Source organism: Physeter macrocephalus, chromosome 13, assembly GCF_002837175.3.
Source record: "Physeter macrocephalus isolate SW-GA chromosome 13, ASM283717v5, whole genome shotgun sequence".
Lineage (NCBI taxonomy): Eukaryota > Metazoa > Chordata > Mammalia > Artiodactyla > Physeteridae > Physeter > Physeter macrocephalus.
In genome coordinates this window covers 88,137,190-88,151,653 of record NC_041226.1, presented here as the reverse complement: position 1 = coordinate 88,151,653, position 14,464 = coordinate 88,137,190, and the positions used below count along the sequence as shown (strand labels likewise).

The 14,464-nt window shown below is 54.8% G+C and overlaps 2 protein-coding genes and 1 non-coding gene across 4 annotated transcripts; 2 read left to right on the top strand and 1 right to left on the bottom strand.

Annotated features, from left to right (window-relative positions):
- The first annotated feature begins 385 nt into the window (after positions 1-385).
- On the top strand, positions 386-4,170 carry ENDOG (endonuclease G). Its single transcript, XM_007103804.4, has 3 exons — positions 386-1,301; positions 2,491-2,600; positions 3,821-4,170. Exons 1-3 carry the CDS (start codon positions 798-800, stop codon positions 4,101-4,103), a joined length of 897 nt encoding a protein of 298 aa, XP_007103866.2. The 5' UTR covers positions 386-797; the 3' UTR covers positions 4,104-4,170.
- A 20-nt stretch (positions 4,171-4,190) lies between these two features.
- SPOUT1 (SPOUT domain containing methyltransferase 1) lies at positions 4,191-11,279 on the bottom strand. Of its 2 annotated transcripts, none has more exons than XM_007103776.4 (12): positions 11,198-11,279; positions 10,532-10,577; positions 10,091-10,216; positions 8,669-8,828; positions 8,361-8,450; positions 8,210-8,259; positions 7,847-7,977; positions 6,348-6,420; positions 6,152-6,250; positions 5,566-5,668; positions 5,257-5,404; positions 4,191-4,327 (listed from the first exon to the last, which is right to left on the bottom strand). In XM_007103776.4, the coding sequence occupies exons 1-12, from the start codon at positions 11,231-11,233 to the stop codon at positions 4,259-4,261; spliced, it is 1,131 nt and encodes a 376-aa protein (XP_007103838.1). In that variant the 5' UTR covers positions 11,234-11,279; the 3' UTR covers positions 4,191-4,258. The 2 variants fall into 2 exon arrangements, with proteins under 2 accessions (XP_007103838.1, XP_007103839.1); XM_007103777.3 differs by lacking the exon at positions 4,191-4,327 and adding an exon at positions 4,354-4,523.
- A 2,936-nt stretch (positions 11,280-14,215) lies between these two features.
- Positions 14,216-14,288, top strand: TRNAR-UCU (transfer RNA arginine (anticodon UCU)). Its single transcript has one exon. It is a non-coding gene; the product is annotated as a tRNA-Arg (tRNA).
- The last annotated feature ends 176 nt before the right edge of the window (positions 14,289-14,464 follow it).

Below are 14,464 nucleotides of genomic sequence, written 5' to 3'. Positions count from 1 at the left end.
CACAGCCCACAATCTGGAGAAAATCACCGGTAACATGTTGGTCTTTTCCTCGTTGATGTAATTACTATTATATAATTGTCATTTTCTTGATACGGAGTTTTGTGTATTGTCTCTCCCTTCACGTTAGGTTGGTGAGCAAGTTGCTGTATGATTTTAAAATATTTTTATGGTCTAGATACTATTCTATCTAATGTGCTAAAAATGTCCGGAACCAGTGCCTATTTCCGAATATTTTGCTTATTCCCCGGCCTCTATTATAAGTAATACGGTGGGGAATCCTTGCATTCCTGATTTATTTCCCCAGCTCAGTCCTCTTAAGTGATTTTAGAAGGTATGAACCTTTTTAAGCCTTTTTTTTTTTTTTTTTTTTCTTTCCCTGTCCGCTGCGGGGCTTGCGGGATCTTAGCTGGCGGAGCGGGAGGATCCCTCGGTGGAGGCCAAGGCGATCTGACGGGGCGGAGCCGGTTCTGGGGGCAGCCAATCACAAACCGCGGCGGCGATGCCACGGTATCTCAGCACCCAGTCTTACAAGGGCAAAGGAAGGGCGCCGGGAGGTCCAGTTGGGCCGGTCCTCACCCCTACTGTTGGCCTCCTTAGTATAATATTTATACTTCGGAGCGTTCGGGAGTGGAAGGGACCCGCGTTCAGCTGTCTCACGCCTCCACTCGGCGCTATCCTCGCGGTGGGCCCCGCAGGCCTGTGCGGCCCCTTTAAGAGCCTCCCGGGTCGGACGCGTGAGGTCGAGGCTCTCCTTCGTCTCCGCGGACCGCTCTCCATCCGCGCTCCGGCCACAATCCATGGCCAAGCAGTTGCTTCGGGGCGGCTTGACCCTGGCGCTGGGCGCAGGGCTGGGTGCAGCCGCCGAGGGCTGGCGGCGGCGGCAGCGGGCGGCGCCGGGGCTGCTGAGCCGGCTGCCCGTGCTGCCTGTGGCGGCGGCGGCCGGGCTTCCGGCCGTGCCCGGAGCTCCGACGGGCGGCGGCCCCGGCGAGTTGGCGAAGTACGGGCTGCCCGGGGTGGCGCAGCTCAAGAGCCGCGAGTCGTACATGCTGTGTTACGACCCGCGCACCCGCGGCGCGCTCTGGGTGGTCGAGCAGCTGCGGCCCGAGAGTCTCCGCGGCGACGGCGACCGCCGCTCCTGCGACTTCCACGAGGACGACTCGGTGCATGCGTATCACCGCGCCACCAACGCCGACTACGGGGGCAGCGGCTTCGACCGCGGCCATCTCGCCGCCGCCGCCAACCACCGCTGGAGCCAGAAGGCCATGGACGACACCTTCTACCTGAGCAACATCGCGCCCCAGGTATCGCCTGCGCCCCGTGCCCCGGCGGCGGAAGGCGAGGCCACCGCTCGCCTCTGAGCCTCGATTTGCTCCTCTGCAGATGGGAAAGCTGCCGAGTGCGCGCTCTACGCCAGGCGCCTGGCTAAACACAACGCGCGCCGCAGGCGGAAGGGACGGAGCGGTGGGGCGCTGAGCACCCACTCTGCACTCTGATCTTAACCGAGGGCCCCCGGGCGCCTCCCTCATCTTCAGTTTCCTTGTCTGTAAAATGGGGATAAAACTGTTATTCACCTACCTCGTCTAGGGGCGCTGAGGAACTGAGGACACCATGCACGTAAAAGTACTGAGCACATTTTCTGGCCCACGGCAAGCATTCAGTAAATACCAGCTATAATGAGGGAAGTGATTCTCGGAGAGACAAAGTGACTGGCACAGTGTCACAGTGGGAGGAGACCCAGGCAGTCTGCCTAGAGGACCCTGAGCTTTCAGCCATTGTCCTACCCTGCCTTCCTTCCAGGAGTAAAAGGAAAGATAGCTGCACGCAGTGGCTGTTAGTAGCAGTCGCTGTGCGCCTGGTCTAGCCGCCCTACCTCTAGCCCTGTTCCCACCAGGGCCTGACACCCACGTGGAGACGGATGTCAGGCTCTGAGTGAGGCTTGTGAGGTCCCAGCCTCTCTGACCTGACTGTGCTCACCCAGGAGCACAGTCCCCTACCCATTTGACTAGACGCTGTGCTGAGGACTGGAGAGCTCAAGTGGTGGAGTCAGGAGCAGATTCCTGACCGTCCCCTGCTGAGCTCTGCATGCAGTTCAGACTAGGAAAAGGAAAGGAGAGATGGTTGGGAGAGCTGGTCTTCCCATGAGCCCCTGGGGGCAGGGGGCAGGACTATTTCTCTCTGGGAGATTTGCTCCTTTCCTTCATATGGCTCTTTGGAGCTGAGAAACAGCTTTGAGACCTGGGATGCTAGTTCTCCCACTCTAGCTGGACGAAAGTAGCACCTCCTTGAGCTCTATCCGGGCCCCACCCTTGTGACTGTGTGGGCTAAGTGACTCTCCTTCCATGAACCTGTTTCCTCCGCATGCTTGTTCCCACCCCCCATCCCCGCTGGAACCTTCTGGCTCCATGCCAGTGCCAGCCCCTCAGGGCCTGGGGCAGCCCTCTGACTGCAAGGGTCCCAGCCAGTCTCACTGAAGCCCAGTTCTCCTACCAGGTGCCCCACCTCAACCAGAATGCCTGGAACAACCTGGAAAAGTACAGCCGCAGCCTGACCCGCACCTACCAAAATGTCTATGTCTGCACAGGGCCTCTCTTCCTGCCCAGGTAAGGCTAGAGCTGGGGGGCCTGGGGACACCAGCACCTCCCAGTCATTCCGTCCAGGCTTCCCCCAGGCTCTGTGTCAACACCGCCAGGTCCCCCACTCATCTGGTTTCTTGGTGAGTCTGTCCATTCCGTCTCGGGCCCCCCAGTTCTACTCCACAGAGACCTTTGGGGTACCCACCTGGACATCTCTGCCCGTGGACACCAGGCCCTGAATCTGCCCTGTTCCTCTCTCCTGTGTCAATCTCTCTTCACATTCACCTGACTCTGTGTTCTGTGTGGGTAGAAACCCTTGCACTAGGCTCTCGTCTTCGGTCTCCCCTGCTTGGAGCAGCCTTCCCCTATGCTTCCCCTGGAGCCAGGTTTGAACTCCATCTCCCTGACCCTGAGCCTTTACTCTTGTCCCTCTGCAGCCCGGCCTCCCAGGTAGAAAAGGGACTGAGCTCTTCTGAGCTTGCTTGGTGATTTTTCTAGCCTGCTGAGGTCTGGGATGATTGAGGCTAGAGGTTGTGGCCAAACAGCTGGCTCTGCCTGGGATGGAATCCCTGTCACCTCGTTTCTGGGTGCCATGGGCAAATGAACTCAACATCCTCTCCTGTAAAACGGGGATAATACCCATTAGCTACCACGTGGTTGTTTAAGGGACAAAGCGGGATGATGGATGTCACCATAGTAAGGGCTCAGCATGGGCCTGCTGAGGCAGTGGCTGGGACACTGATGTACTTTAATTAGCAAGTGCCTCCTCTGGCCTGCTGAAATGGAGCGCACGCCGTGGAGGCTTAGCCTGAACTCACCCGTCCAGTGCTCTGGGCACCTGCTCCGCCCTAGGCCCTGTGCTGGTGCTGGGAATTCCACTGCCGCAGCCCTGCCCATTTGGTGCTCACCCTCCACAGGGAGAGACAGACAGTAATCAAGGGTCCACACGGATGAATGTGAATGAAGGCCTGATTCTTTCTGCAGCGTTTATTGCCACCACCCACTCTGCCTGACCCAGTGTTAGACATGGAGAAAACAGGGAAAGAGTGAGTCTCTACCCTGCAGGGAGCTCCCAGCCTCCTGGGGGAGCCAAGCAGGGCAAAGAAGCCTCACGCTGAGGGGTGGTCCTGCAGGTTGACACAAGCTGGAGATCGGGTCAGGGAAGGCTTCCTGGAGGCGGAGGCCTCGGGTCTGACCAAGTCCCCCAGGAGCCCTAAAAGGCCATGTGTGCCTGGGTCTGCCCACAGGACAGAGGCTGATGGGAAGTCCTATGTGAAGTACCAAGTAATTGGCAAGAACCACGTGGCCGTGCCCACCCACTTCTTCAAAGTGCTGATCCTGGAGGCGGCAGGCGGGCAGATCGAACTCCGCTCCTATGTGATGCCCAATGCGCCTGTGGATGAGGCAGTCCCCCTGGAGCGCTTCCTGGTGCCCATCGAGAGCGTTGAGCGGGCGTCGGGGCTGCTCTTTGTGCCAAATATCCTGGCACGGACAGGCAGCCTTAAGGCCATCACGGCAGGCAGCAAGTAAGGGCAGCCCCAGCCAGACTATGGGGTCAGGGGGACTGGGTCGAATTAAAGGTGTTTATTTTTGGAAACAAGTCTTAGGTGTGTCTGTCCCAGGTGACCCGTGGGAACCTCTGGCTTCACCACTGCTTCTGTGCCATCTTGGGCCCGCCAGAACCTTCAGCTCGGCCGGGCACCCGCGTGGGTGAGGCCAGGCTGCAGGGCAGCCAGGGAGATGAGGATGGCTTCCTGGAAGAGAAGCGCAGCAACAGGCTGGGGCCGGGGAGGCTAGCAGTGCCCCACTGCCCAGGACCCAGCCCCTTGGGGTATGCTGCCCTCAGCAGGGCCTGGGGTAGGGGGTTGTGAAGCACAGGCCCAGCTTCATCCTGCAGATCTGTCACTGGCCAGGAAAGGGCCTCACCTCTCTGCTTCTCAGTATCCTCCTCTGTAAAATGGGGATGACGGTAATAGCTGCCTCCCAGGGTCGGGGAGGGGAGGGGGAGGTGACGGGCAGGAGGGCCCTCTGCGCAGGTGTCGGAAGGGTGTGAGCAGGGACTCCTGCCGGGAGGCTGGGGCTGGCAAGCGTGCGACACCTGGCCCTGGAAGGGCTCTCAGGGACAGGTAGATGAGGCTGTCCACCTGTTTGGTCACCACCCTTTGAGACCAGTGGAAGCAGTGGCACCTTCCCCCAGGAAGTGCCCACAGGTACACAGCGTTCTGTGCTGCCCTCAGAAGTGGCTGCCCAGGTGGAAAGCTCTCAGAGCTGGTCGCATCCTGTCCCCCGTGGGACAGAGGTGCCAGAGAGGAGGGCTGCCCTGCCCACCAGGGTCAGACGCGGGGAAGCGGAACACGGAGCATATAGCTAAGGAACAGGCCTAGAGCAGAGGTGGGTGGGGTCTCCTGGGCCAGCCAGGTGCTGCTGGAGCAGCTGGATAAGCACCAGCACCCAGGATTCCCAACTCCCAGCGCACGCTCAGCTTGTCCCTGCTGCAGTTCTGCTGTGGTGAGAGGCCAAAGGCGGCGAGGAGGCCTAGAGGAGGCTGGCTCAGGGCAGCCCTGGGCGGGGTGGGGGATGGGGAGAGGGTTGCAACGCCCCCCTTTGGACGGACCCCGAGGCTCCGGCCCCTGCTGGTGGTGAGCAGGCTGGGCCTGGAGGTCGGGGAGGCGGGCGGGCTCACCTCGGTGCGGATGGTGCGGCTGCCCTGGTTGGGGCAGGTGTTGACGTACCGATCGAAGAGGACACTGGGCTCAGCCACCTCCAGGTTGGGGTCAGCATCCACTCCAGCTTCCAGCCCTTGGAGGCCCCCAAACACCACGAGAGCGTGCCTGGCACCCACAGGAGGGGGGTCACTGACTGCCCATCAATGCCCACTGAGTGCAGCCCCCAGGGCTCTCAGGCCCCCATATGCGCAGAGGCCCGGTCCGTACAGCTCTGCCCCCACCAGTCCTGTCCCCTGCTCCATTCCTCCTCCCCTGGCTGGACCCACCTGAAGTTGGGAAGCTGGGCGGAGGCCACGTCTGAGCCTCGCTCTGATGTCCCAATGGTCAGGTCATAGCCGTCCTGGAAGGGGGCCTCAGCAAACACAGCACCTGGTGGGGAGGCCAGCTCACTAGCGGCTCTGTTCCCCACAAGCCACTGCCACTTGGCTGCGCGTGCGTGTTGGGGGGCGTGGTTTAGGTAAGAGGGGCACAGCCAGGCTCCTCACTCTTGCTGGGAAGTCAGCGATGGAACAGGCAGAGACCGTGCGTGTACCAGCTTGGGGAGACAAAGCAGAAGGTGGGGAGGAAGGAGCTCCAAAAGCAAGTAGTGGACCTCTGACTTATCTGGCCCTTTTGCCCCCATTCCCGACCCCATGGCAGACGTTACTAAAGACGCTTTTCCTCAGAAGTCCTTAAAAGCATTCCAGGCAGTGCACTCAAGGAGACCAAGGCCCAGAGAAGGAAAGGCACTTGCCCAAGTCACACAGCAAGTGAGTAGGGTTAGGACCCCGGTCTGACTTTTGGGTCAAGCAAGGCTCTCTGTGGCCTCCCAGAGAGAGAGGACGGATATTCACAGGAGGAAGCTGTCCTTACTGAGGCAGGAGGCCAGGCGGACCGTGTAGCCCCAATAGAGACCAGCTTTGGTGCGAGGGTCCTGTGATGACACAACTTTTCCACGGTAGGTCTTGCTTTCTGGAGGGGAAGCAGACAGGCTGTGAAGACGGGGCGAGGGGACAAGGAAGTGGCTCTGAGCCCGCAGGCTGGCCAGGCTGGGGACGCTTTAGGGTACCTCGGAGCTGCTGCTGGTTCAGCCGCACGGTCACCCGGAGTCCAGGGTCCAAGTGCTTGTCGATCTTCACCTCCTGGGAAGAAGCCAGAAGAAACTGGTGCTGTTCCCCGCAGGAGAGCGGGGGTCACTGCTCTCCCAGACACGGGGGCACCTCAGGGGTCCAGGTCACCCTTCGAGCCCTGCTCCCCGGCACCTGGGCCAGACCTGCTCACAGAGACCATTCTTTTTTTAATTATTAATTAATTAATTTTGGCTGCGTTGGGTCTTCGTTGCCGCGCACGGGCTTTCCCTTGTTGCAGCGAGCAGGGGCTACTCTTCATTGAGGTGCGCGGGCTTCTCATTGCAGTGGCTTCTTTGGTTGTGGAGCACGGGCTCTAGGTGCGCAGCCTTCAGTAGTTGTGTCTCTTGGGGGTCTAGAGTTCAGGCTCAGTAGTTGTGGCACACGGGCTTAGTTGCTCCTCGGCATGTAGGATCTTCCCGGAGCAGGGCTCGAACCCGTGTCCCCTGCATTGGCAGGTGGATTCTAAACCACTGTGCCACCAGGGAAGTCCAAGAGACCATTCTTGCAAAACGACTACTGCAAGACACTGGTCCAGGCCCGGCACAGAGTAGGAAGTATTTTATGAGTAGATGAAATCCCAGTTTCCTACATTTTGGTGGCTATGCCACTTACTAGCTATAGCTGTTTGAGTGGTCACTTAACCCCTCTGAGCCTTAGTGTCCTAATCTGTCAAACAGAAGATGTTCCATAAACAATAGCTATTGTTACACTGCACAGGGCCTGGCATGAAGTAAATGCTGACTACATGGGAGCCTGTGAGGAAGGACACACTTGATGTTTGTGTTTTGTCCCAATTTTAGTTTTTTTTTTTCCCCCCACGCTGCACGGCTTGTGGAATCTCAGTTCCCTGACCAGGGATTGAACCCATGCCCTCGGCAGTGAAAGCGTGGAGTCCTAATCACTGGACTGTGAGGGAATTCCCTTGTCCCAGTTTGGAATTCAGGATGGGACACTTTCTCTTTTGAGGGTTTCACATTCATTTCTCTCTTCCTCTGGGTCTGGGTCATCCTGTTCTGTTTTTAGCCAGTTATCTCAGATCTGTTCTTTTTGAGGGGAGGGGATCCTCATCTGTTTAAATGTTTCTGCCTCCTTCTCTAGGAGACTTAGGATTAATAGGCGGCAAATGAATGCTCCGATCCCCGGCTTGGCAGCACCTTGGAACAGCCCCAGAGGCATTGTGAACTTGATTTTCCCGGGTTTTCTTTTGGTTCGGTTTTCGTATAAGGACTATCTTCTGTTGATTTGATTTTTCTAAAACAGTAAATTTTGCTCCTGGCTTTATCTGTCGAGCCCCATTTTAGGCACTTCTCTGGCCCAAATCCGCATCAATGGGGGACTGGCAGGCAGAGATGCCTGGGGCCAGGGCTCCCCACCCATGTGCCCTCCATAGCCAGGGTGTGTCTGGGAAACGTGTCTCGACCCACCCGCCAATTCCTACCTTCTTCATGCCACAGTTGACAAAGGAGCCCTGGCCCGGCCGGGTGGGCCGGGCCACCACGATGCCCTCTCGGAATTCGGATTCCTCATCCTGACGCATGTGGTGAGGGCTATCCAAGGGGTTCAGGAGCCCTGTGGTTGGGGAGGGCCAGGAAGATTTTGGGAGGTGCAGAGGCACACGGAGGGGTGGAAGGTAGTAGGGCTGGGAACCCTGGTTCAGGTTCCAGCTCTGCCACAGATCTGCTGCTTACCACCAGCCACAGGCCTTGCCCTGCCTGGACTTGCCTTCCCAACTGTACCATGATTTCTCAGGCTCTGGGGGGTGATCCATGGGAAATGGGGGTCAGGCCCCCCCCAGCCTTACCTGCAAACTGTAGATCCTGATGCTTGGGGAAGAATGCTTTTCTTAGGTACCTAGGAAAGGACGCAGATCTCAGGGAGGCCACCTCCCATCCGACCTGCACCGTGACCACCCCTCCCACATGCTCTGGCAAGTCTGTCCTTCATGCCCTTACTGTGGACACTCCAGGTACTGCAGGATCCGGGCCAGCTGCACGCATGCCTGCCCCTTCTTGCCGACTCCCCTGAATTCCCCCTCCACAGTCCTGGAGAGAGAAAGATAGGGCTCAAGCCCACCGGGTTTCCTTCAAGAGCTCCTCCCCCCAGTATGACCTCTGCAGCGCCCCTGCTTTGCAATACAATGGGGGCGTTCAGACAGGATTCTCAGCCCAGGTAAGTAGGCAGGGAAAAAGGGGAAGCCCAGCCAATCCTGGCAGCCCCTCCCTTCTCCCTGAGCCCCGGGACCCGCTGGATGGCCCCTCACTTGGCATCTTGGCCGTCTTCATCAAACACCACAATCTCATCCACACAGAAGATGGTGCAGGCTCTAGCAATCTGGCCGGCCAGGTAGGTGCGAAGCTCGGGCGACTGGGCGTTGTCCAGGATGGAGCCCGGAAGGGCCACGCTCAGGGTGTAGTGCCGCCCTGGGCAGGACAGGGGTGTTCATGGTCAGCCAGAGAGTCCAGGGCCATCCCTCCCCTCCCTTGCTCTAATCCCAGGGCCCAGAGTTAGAGAATTTTCCTACTGTGAAGCATTTTGAGCTAAGCAGCATAGATCCAACTCCGCTCTCTGGGCCTCAATCTCCCCAGGAAGAAAATGGACTCAGAGGTCTACAGGACTCCCATAAGAAGGGCATACCACTGGGCAAGGCAAGGGAGCGGTTAGAAGAACTGACCTATATTCACATCCTCTGCCCCCTACTGCCTCAGTTCTCCAGGAGTCAAATAGGGATGATAATGAGTTAATATTTATTCTTAGTGCCTTTTATATGTGCACATTTAACCAATAACCCTAGGAAGTAGGTACTACCATGATCCCGACTGAGAGGTGGGGAACCTTCAGCCCACAGAGGTCAAATATGTGACCCAAGGTCACACAAAAGGCAGGACAGCTGGCTTCAGAGGGACCACCACACTTTCCCTCCCAGAGTTGTCCAAAGGGAGCCACAGGAGATAAAGTGCTTTCCCGGTGTCAGACAGCTGACATGCTCAGTTTCTGTCCCCACTGTCACCATCATCACTGGTAACCACTGCGCTTACAGGGTACAATATGGCCCCCTGACCCTCCAGACCTTTGGGTCTGGCCGAGGAGGAAAGATACAACTCGTTAGGGTAGATCCAAATGTACGAACACGGAAGGACATCCAGGACACAATGTGGGATGAGAAAAAACAGCTCCAGAAGTGCGTGGATAAAGCAGTCTCACTTTTGTAAAACTGTATCTATATACCTCCCTACCTGTATATAAGTGGGTGCTAACATAGCTGGAGAAACGTTAACTTCAATGTTTGCTGGGATTTTTCCTTTCTTTATCGTTTTCTGTATTGTTTGGGGAGTTTTGTTTTGAGCATGTATTATTTAATGAGAAAAAAGAGACATTCTTATTATGAAATCAAAATAATTAAATGAAAAGTGAAATTAAAGCACACAGTGATCAATAAAAAAGTAAAAAAATTAACTATCATTACAATGATGAGGTTCTAGAGGCATAAAGTGATGATATATGATGCTTACCCTCCACAGAATCGAAATCTACCTAAGTAGGAAGTTAGGACTCAGTTTTCTGGGTCCCTCCCATTCTCTGAGCCTCATTTTCTCCATCAGGACAAGATGTCTGGACCCACTGGCCCCGAAGGGCCCTTCCAGCTATAACATTCTCTGCCCTACCCAGGACCCAGCTTGCTCACCCCGGTCCTCCCTCTGGGCAGCTGCCTCCTCCTCCTGCTGTCGCTTTGCCTGTTCCTCCTGCACTCGCTGCCGCTCCAGTTTTTTCATCATCTTGAGATCCTTCCACTTCTTTTTCTCCTCTTTTTCTGGATAAGAGGACATCCCGGTTGGTGCAGGGAAGAGGGACTTGGAGGTGGGGAGGACTTGGAGCAGTCCAGGAGGTGATGTCCTCTCAGTAGGGTCAGCCTGGGCTCTCCAATGCTGCTGAGAGAGCAGCCAAAGGAGCCTCCCAGGGCTTCTGGCCTCTTCTTCGCCATTTTGGGTACTGTGGGACCTAGAGGGGACAAATCTGGTGGCTTTTCCCCAAGGTTCAGCTGTGCACTGATGGAGTGGCCTCGGGGAGAGGTGAGCACAGACGCTCAGCTCCCCATCTGAGCCCACCGCCCCGGTCCCTTACTTACTCTGTTGCTTCCATTTTCGCCACTCCACCCTCTGGCCATGTTCACCCTGGAGTAGGAGTGGGAGGAGATATAGGAGTGAGGCTGAATGGTCACACCTGAGAGGAGATCCCACTTGCTGCTCCACAGCTGTCCCCTCTCTTTAAATGGGGGTGGTGAGGAAACGAGGGAACCCCCCCCACACACACACACACTCCTGCTGCCCAGAGAGCGTCAGGAGGGCGGGGACCTGTCGTACCCCCAGTGCCTGAGATCACACCTGGCACACAGTAAGCAGTCAATAAATTGTTTAATGAGTTCCCACTGGAGAGAAGAGGAAACAGGTTCAGGGGGACAGGACCTGCCCACTGTCGCCCTGGTGTCAGAAGAGATACACCACGAAAGGGCTCGGGATTCCGAGCCGGGTCCGGTCTTCTGAATCCGGGCCCCGGGCAATGAGTTACCCAACGCAATCCCGGCTCTGACTCGAACCGCGGCTCCCACTCCGGTTCTCATCTGGACAGGGGTGCTTGAGGCCATGAGCATGCGGCACCTCGGGGACTCGGGCCGCGGAGCAGCGACGAGCAGGGAGCTAGAGGTGCGGCCAGGCCCCGCCACAGGCCCCCAAGCGGCTCTTTCTCTTGCCTCCACCCCGCGCCCTGCCGCGGGATCCCACAACCCTCCACCTACCGGGCCGCAGGGCCGCTTCCTCCCGCGCTCCGCCATGTTCGTCGCACACCGTCGGCCCCGCCCAGCCAATCAGACTCACCCCTTCCGCCAACACCTCCTCCGAGCCGTCCAATCGGAGAACCAATGGCGTGCGAGGGCGCGGCCTATGCGCCGGGCTGTGGGAGCGTGTGGGCCTGGGACTGGCTCCTGGGGGCGGGCTCCCGGGGGTGGGCGGGGCTCATCGCAGGCCTGGGTGTCCAAATGCGCACGGCATCGGGTTCTCTCCTGAACCCTTGGACGACAGGAGAACTACCCTCTCTCCTCCCGTCGGGCGCGAAACTCAAACCTCAGCTTGGTTTTACACATGGGGACCCTGAGGCACAGAGCTGGAGTGTGATTCAAAGCTGGCAATAATTTAATCCAATTATTTTATAGATTCGCTCATTTATTCTCTCTTTTAATTATCAGGCTTTACTTTTTTAGAGATTTAGGTTTACCGAAAATTGAACAGATAGTACAGAGTTCCCACATAACCCCCATTCAGTTTCTGTTGTTAACATGTGTTAATGTGTACATTTGTTATAGTTGATGAACCAATATTGATGCATTGTTCATAGTTTACATTAGGGTTCACTCTTTGTGTTGTACATTCTAAGAGTTTTGACAAATGCATAATGTCATATATCTACCATTACAGTATCATACAAAATTGATTCACTGCCCTAAAAATCCTCTGTGCTCCACCTACCTCCCCCACCCCTCGAGCCCCTGGTAACCACGGGGACCCTGATCTTTTTTACTGTCTCTATAGTTTTGCCTTTTCCAGAATGTCATATAGCTGGAATCAGACAGTATGCAGGCTTTTCAGACTCCCTTCTTTCACTAAGCAACATGCATTTAAAGTTCCTCTAAAGTAGGAGATAGATGGGTCCCTGTGCTGGACAGCTGGGGTTTGTCAAGTGGAGTAACACTGAAGCTCTCTTCTCACCCAGACGCTCCAAGGACAAAGCTAGTGGCAGAAGCTGAGCTCTGCTGAAGTAAAGAGTTAAGATGACCACTCCTGAGGTCAAGGAAAACCTCCCTGTCTGGACATGTGCAGGAAGGCTCCTTGGGGGTCAAAAAGGGAGGGGGCACCACCCCATAATAAGTGTGGACATATACCCACAGGCTTCTGCGGTGGAATCCATCTTAGCAAAAAGTTGCACACGCAGCTTGGGGAGGGTCCTAGGACCAGTCATGTGTGAAAAAAGAAAAGAGATATTTGGCCAAAGGTAAAAAAAGACCAGGAAGAACTGTCCTATATAAGTGATTTAAATCACCTCTTTACTCCGCTTCTCCTCATTAGAAAGGATGCCCACACCCTTTCTCTCTGGGTGTGTATTTCTGCCTAGCTTCGACTTAATAAATAAACGGTTTCTCTGTGTGCTCTCCCATACTGCTGTGTCTCTAATAATAAACTTTGTACCTGTTTTTTTACTGTTTGCCTCCTTGAAACATTCTTGCTCTCAAATGGGGGAAAGAGCCAGGACCACTTTGCTTCTAACCTCTAGACCCTGGTGCTCTAGCGGCTAGGATTCCTGGTTTTCATCTGGGCTATCCAGGTTCAATTCCTGGGCAGGGAACTAAGACCTCACTGCTGTCTCTCTGAGATCACCTCCATATCTTCTAATGGCTTGATAGCTCATTTCTTTTTTCTTTTTCTTTTTTTTTAATAGTAGGTTGAAGATATAATTTTTAAAAATTTATTTATATTTATTCATTTATTTGGTCGCGCCAGGTCTTAGTTGCGGCTCGCCGGCTCCTTAGTTGTGGCATGCGAACTCTTAGTTGCGACATGCATGTGGGATCTAGTTCCCTGAGCAGGGATTGAATCCGCGCCCCCTGCATTGGGAGTACAGAGTCTTAACCACTCCACCACCAGGGAAGTCCCCGATAGCTCATTTCTTTTTACTGCCGGATACTATTCGTTGTATGGATATGCCACTGTGTGTCTATCCATTCACCTTTTGAAGGGCATTTGGTTGCTTCCAGTATTTGGCAATTATGAATAAAACTGCTGCAAATATTCATGTGCAGGTTTTTGTATGGGCATGAATTTTCAGCTCATTTGGGTAAATAGCTGGAAGTCTGATTGCTGGATCCAACAGTAAGACTATGTTTAGCTTTGTAAGAAATTGCCAAACTGGGAATTCCCTGGTGGTCCAGTGGCTAAGACTCCTTGCTCCCAGTGCAGGGGGCCCGGGTTCAATTCCTGGTCAGGGAACTAGATCCCACATGCTGCAACTAAGAGTTCGCATGCCGCAACTAAAAGATCCCAAACGTGGCAACGAAGATCCTGTGTGCTGTGACTAACACTCGGTGCAGCCAAATAAATAAATAAATAAATAAATAAATAAATAAGAAATTGCCAAACTGTCTTCCAAAGTGGTTATACCATTTTGCATTCCTACCAGCAAGGAATGAGGTACACTTTCTTTTTTAAATAATAAATTTGAGTCAATATTCATTCAATAAACAAATATTTATCAAGCAGATCCTATTTTGAGGCTGGAACTCCCTGTGCTAACTGCCAGGGACACAATGGTAGCGAAAGCAGATACTGATCTGGAGTTTACAACCTAGTAAAGGAGAGATTAATTTCCAATTCAAAGTGTGTGTTAACATTACCGGGGTTGTGTTTATTTCACCATTCCCTGCTCTCCCCTATCTGAATGAAAGGCAAAGTCATTTATGCATCTGAGGTTGGCTGAGGTTACTCAGTCTAAGATCTGGAACCTCTGTAGAGTCACAGATTTGAGTTATGGGCAGATTCTGGATTGGTACATGAGACATGAAACCTTTGGTCAGGGTGGTTCTATCCAAGAAATCTATGGGTTTACCCCATTGAGGACTTTCTTATCATCAGGCTATGTGTAGCAGGGCAAAGGGGCTCCAACCCTGAGCCTCTGAGTTATTTTGTTTCACAATCTTGACTTTGGAACAGTGATAGTATTACAAAGTCATAGTTTGGAAAGGAAGAAAGTAAAGTGTCCTGGGACTTCCCTGGTGGTCCAGTGGTTAAGACTCTGCACTTCTAATGCAGGGGGCGCAGGTTTGATCCCTGGTCCGGGAACTAAGATCCCATACGCCGCCTGGCCAAAAAATAAATAAATAAATAATTTTAAAAATTTTAAAAAAGGGGGCTTCCCTGGTGGCGCAGTGGTTGAGAGTCCGCCTGCCGATGCAGGGGATGCAGGTTCGTGCCCTGGTCCGGGAAGATCCCACATGCCGCGGAGCGGCTGGGCCCGT

Bases quoted from the DNA above. Each gene is read 5' to 3' on its own strand.
- ENDOG (XM_007103804.4), top strand. From the start codon at position 798: ATGGCCAAGCAGTTGCTTCGGGGCGGCTTGACCCTGGCGCTGGGCGCA. The intron at 1,302-2,490 runs GTATCGCCTGCG...TTCTCCTACCAG, and splicing joins TGAGCAACATCGCGCCCCAG to GTGCCCCACCTCAACCAGAA. The intron at 2,601-3,820 runs GTAAGGCTAGAG...GTCTGCCCACAG, and splicing joins GGGCCTCTCTTCCTGCCCAG to GACAGAGGCTGATGGGAAGT.
- SPOUT1 (XM_007103776.4), bottom strand. From the start codon at position 11,233: ATGGCGGAGCGCGGGAGGAAGCGGCCCTGCGGCCCG. The intron at 5,405-5,565 runs GTGGGTCCAGCC...TGTGGGTGCCAG, and splicing joins GCCCAGCTTCCCAACTTCAG to GCACGCTCTCGTGGTGTTTG. The intron at 4,328-5,256 runs GTGAGCCCGCCC...CTTCTCTTCCAG, and splicing joins GCCGCACCATCCGCACCGAG to GAAGCCATCCTCATCTCCCT.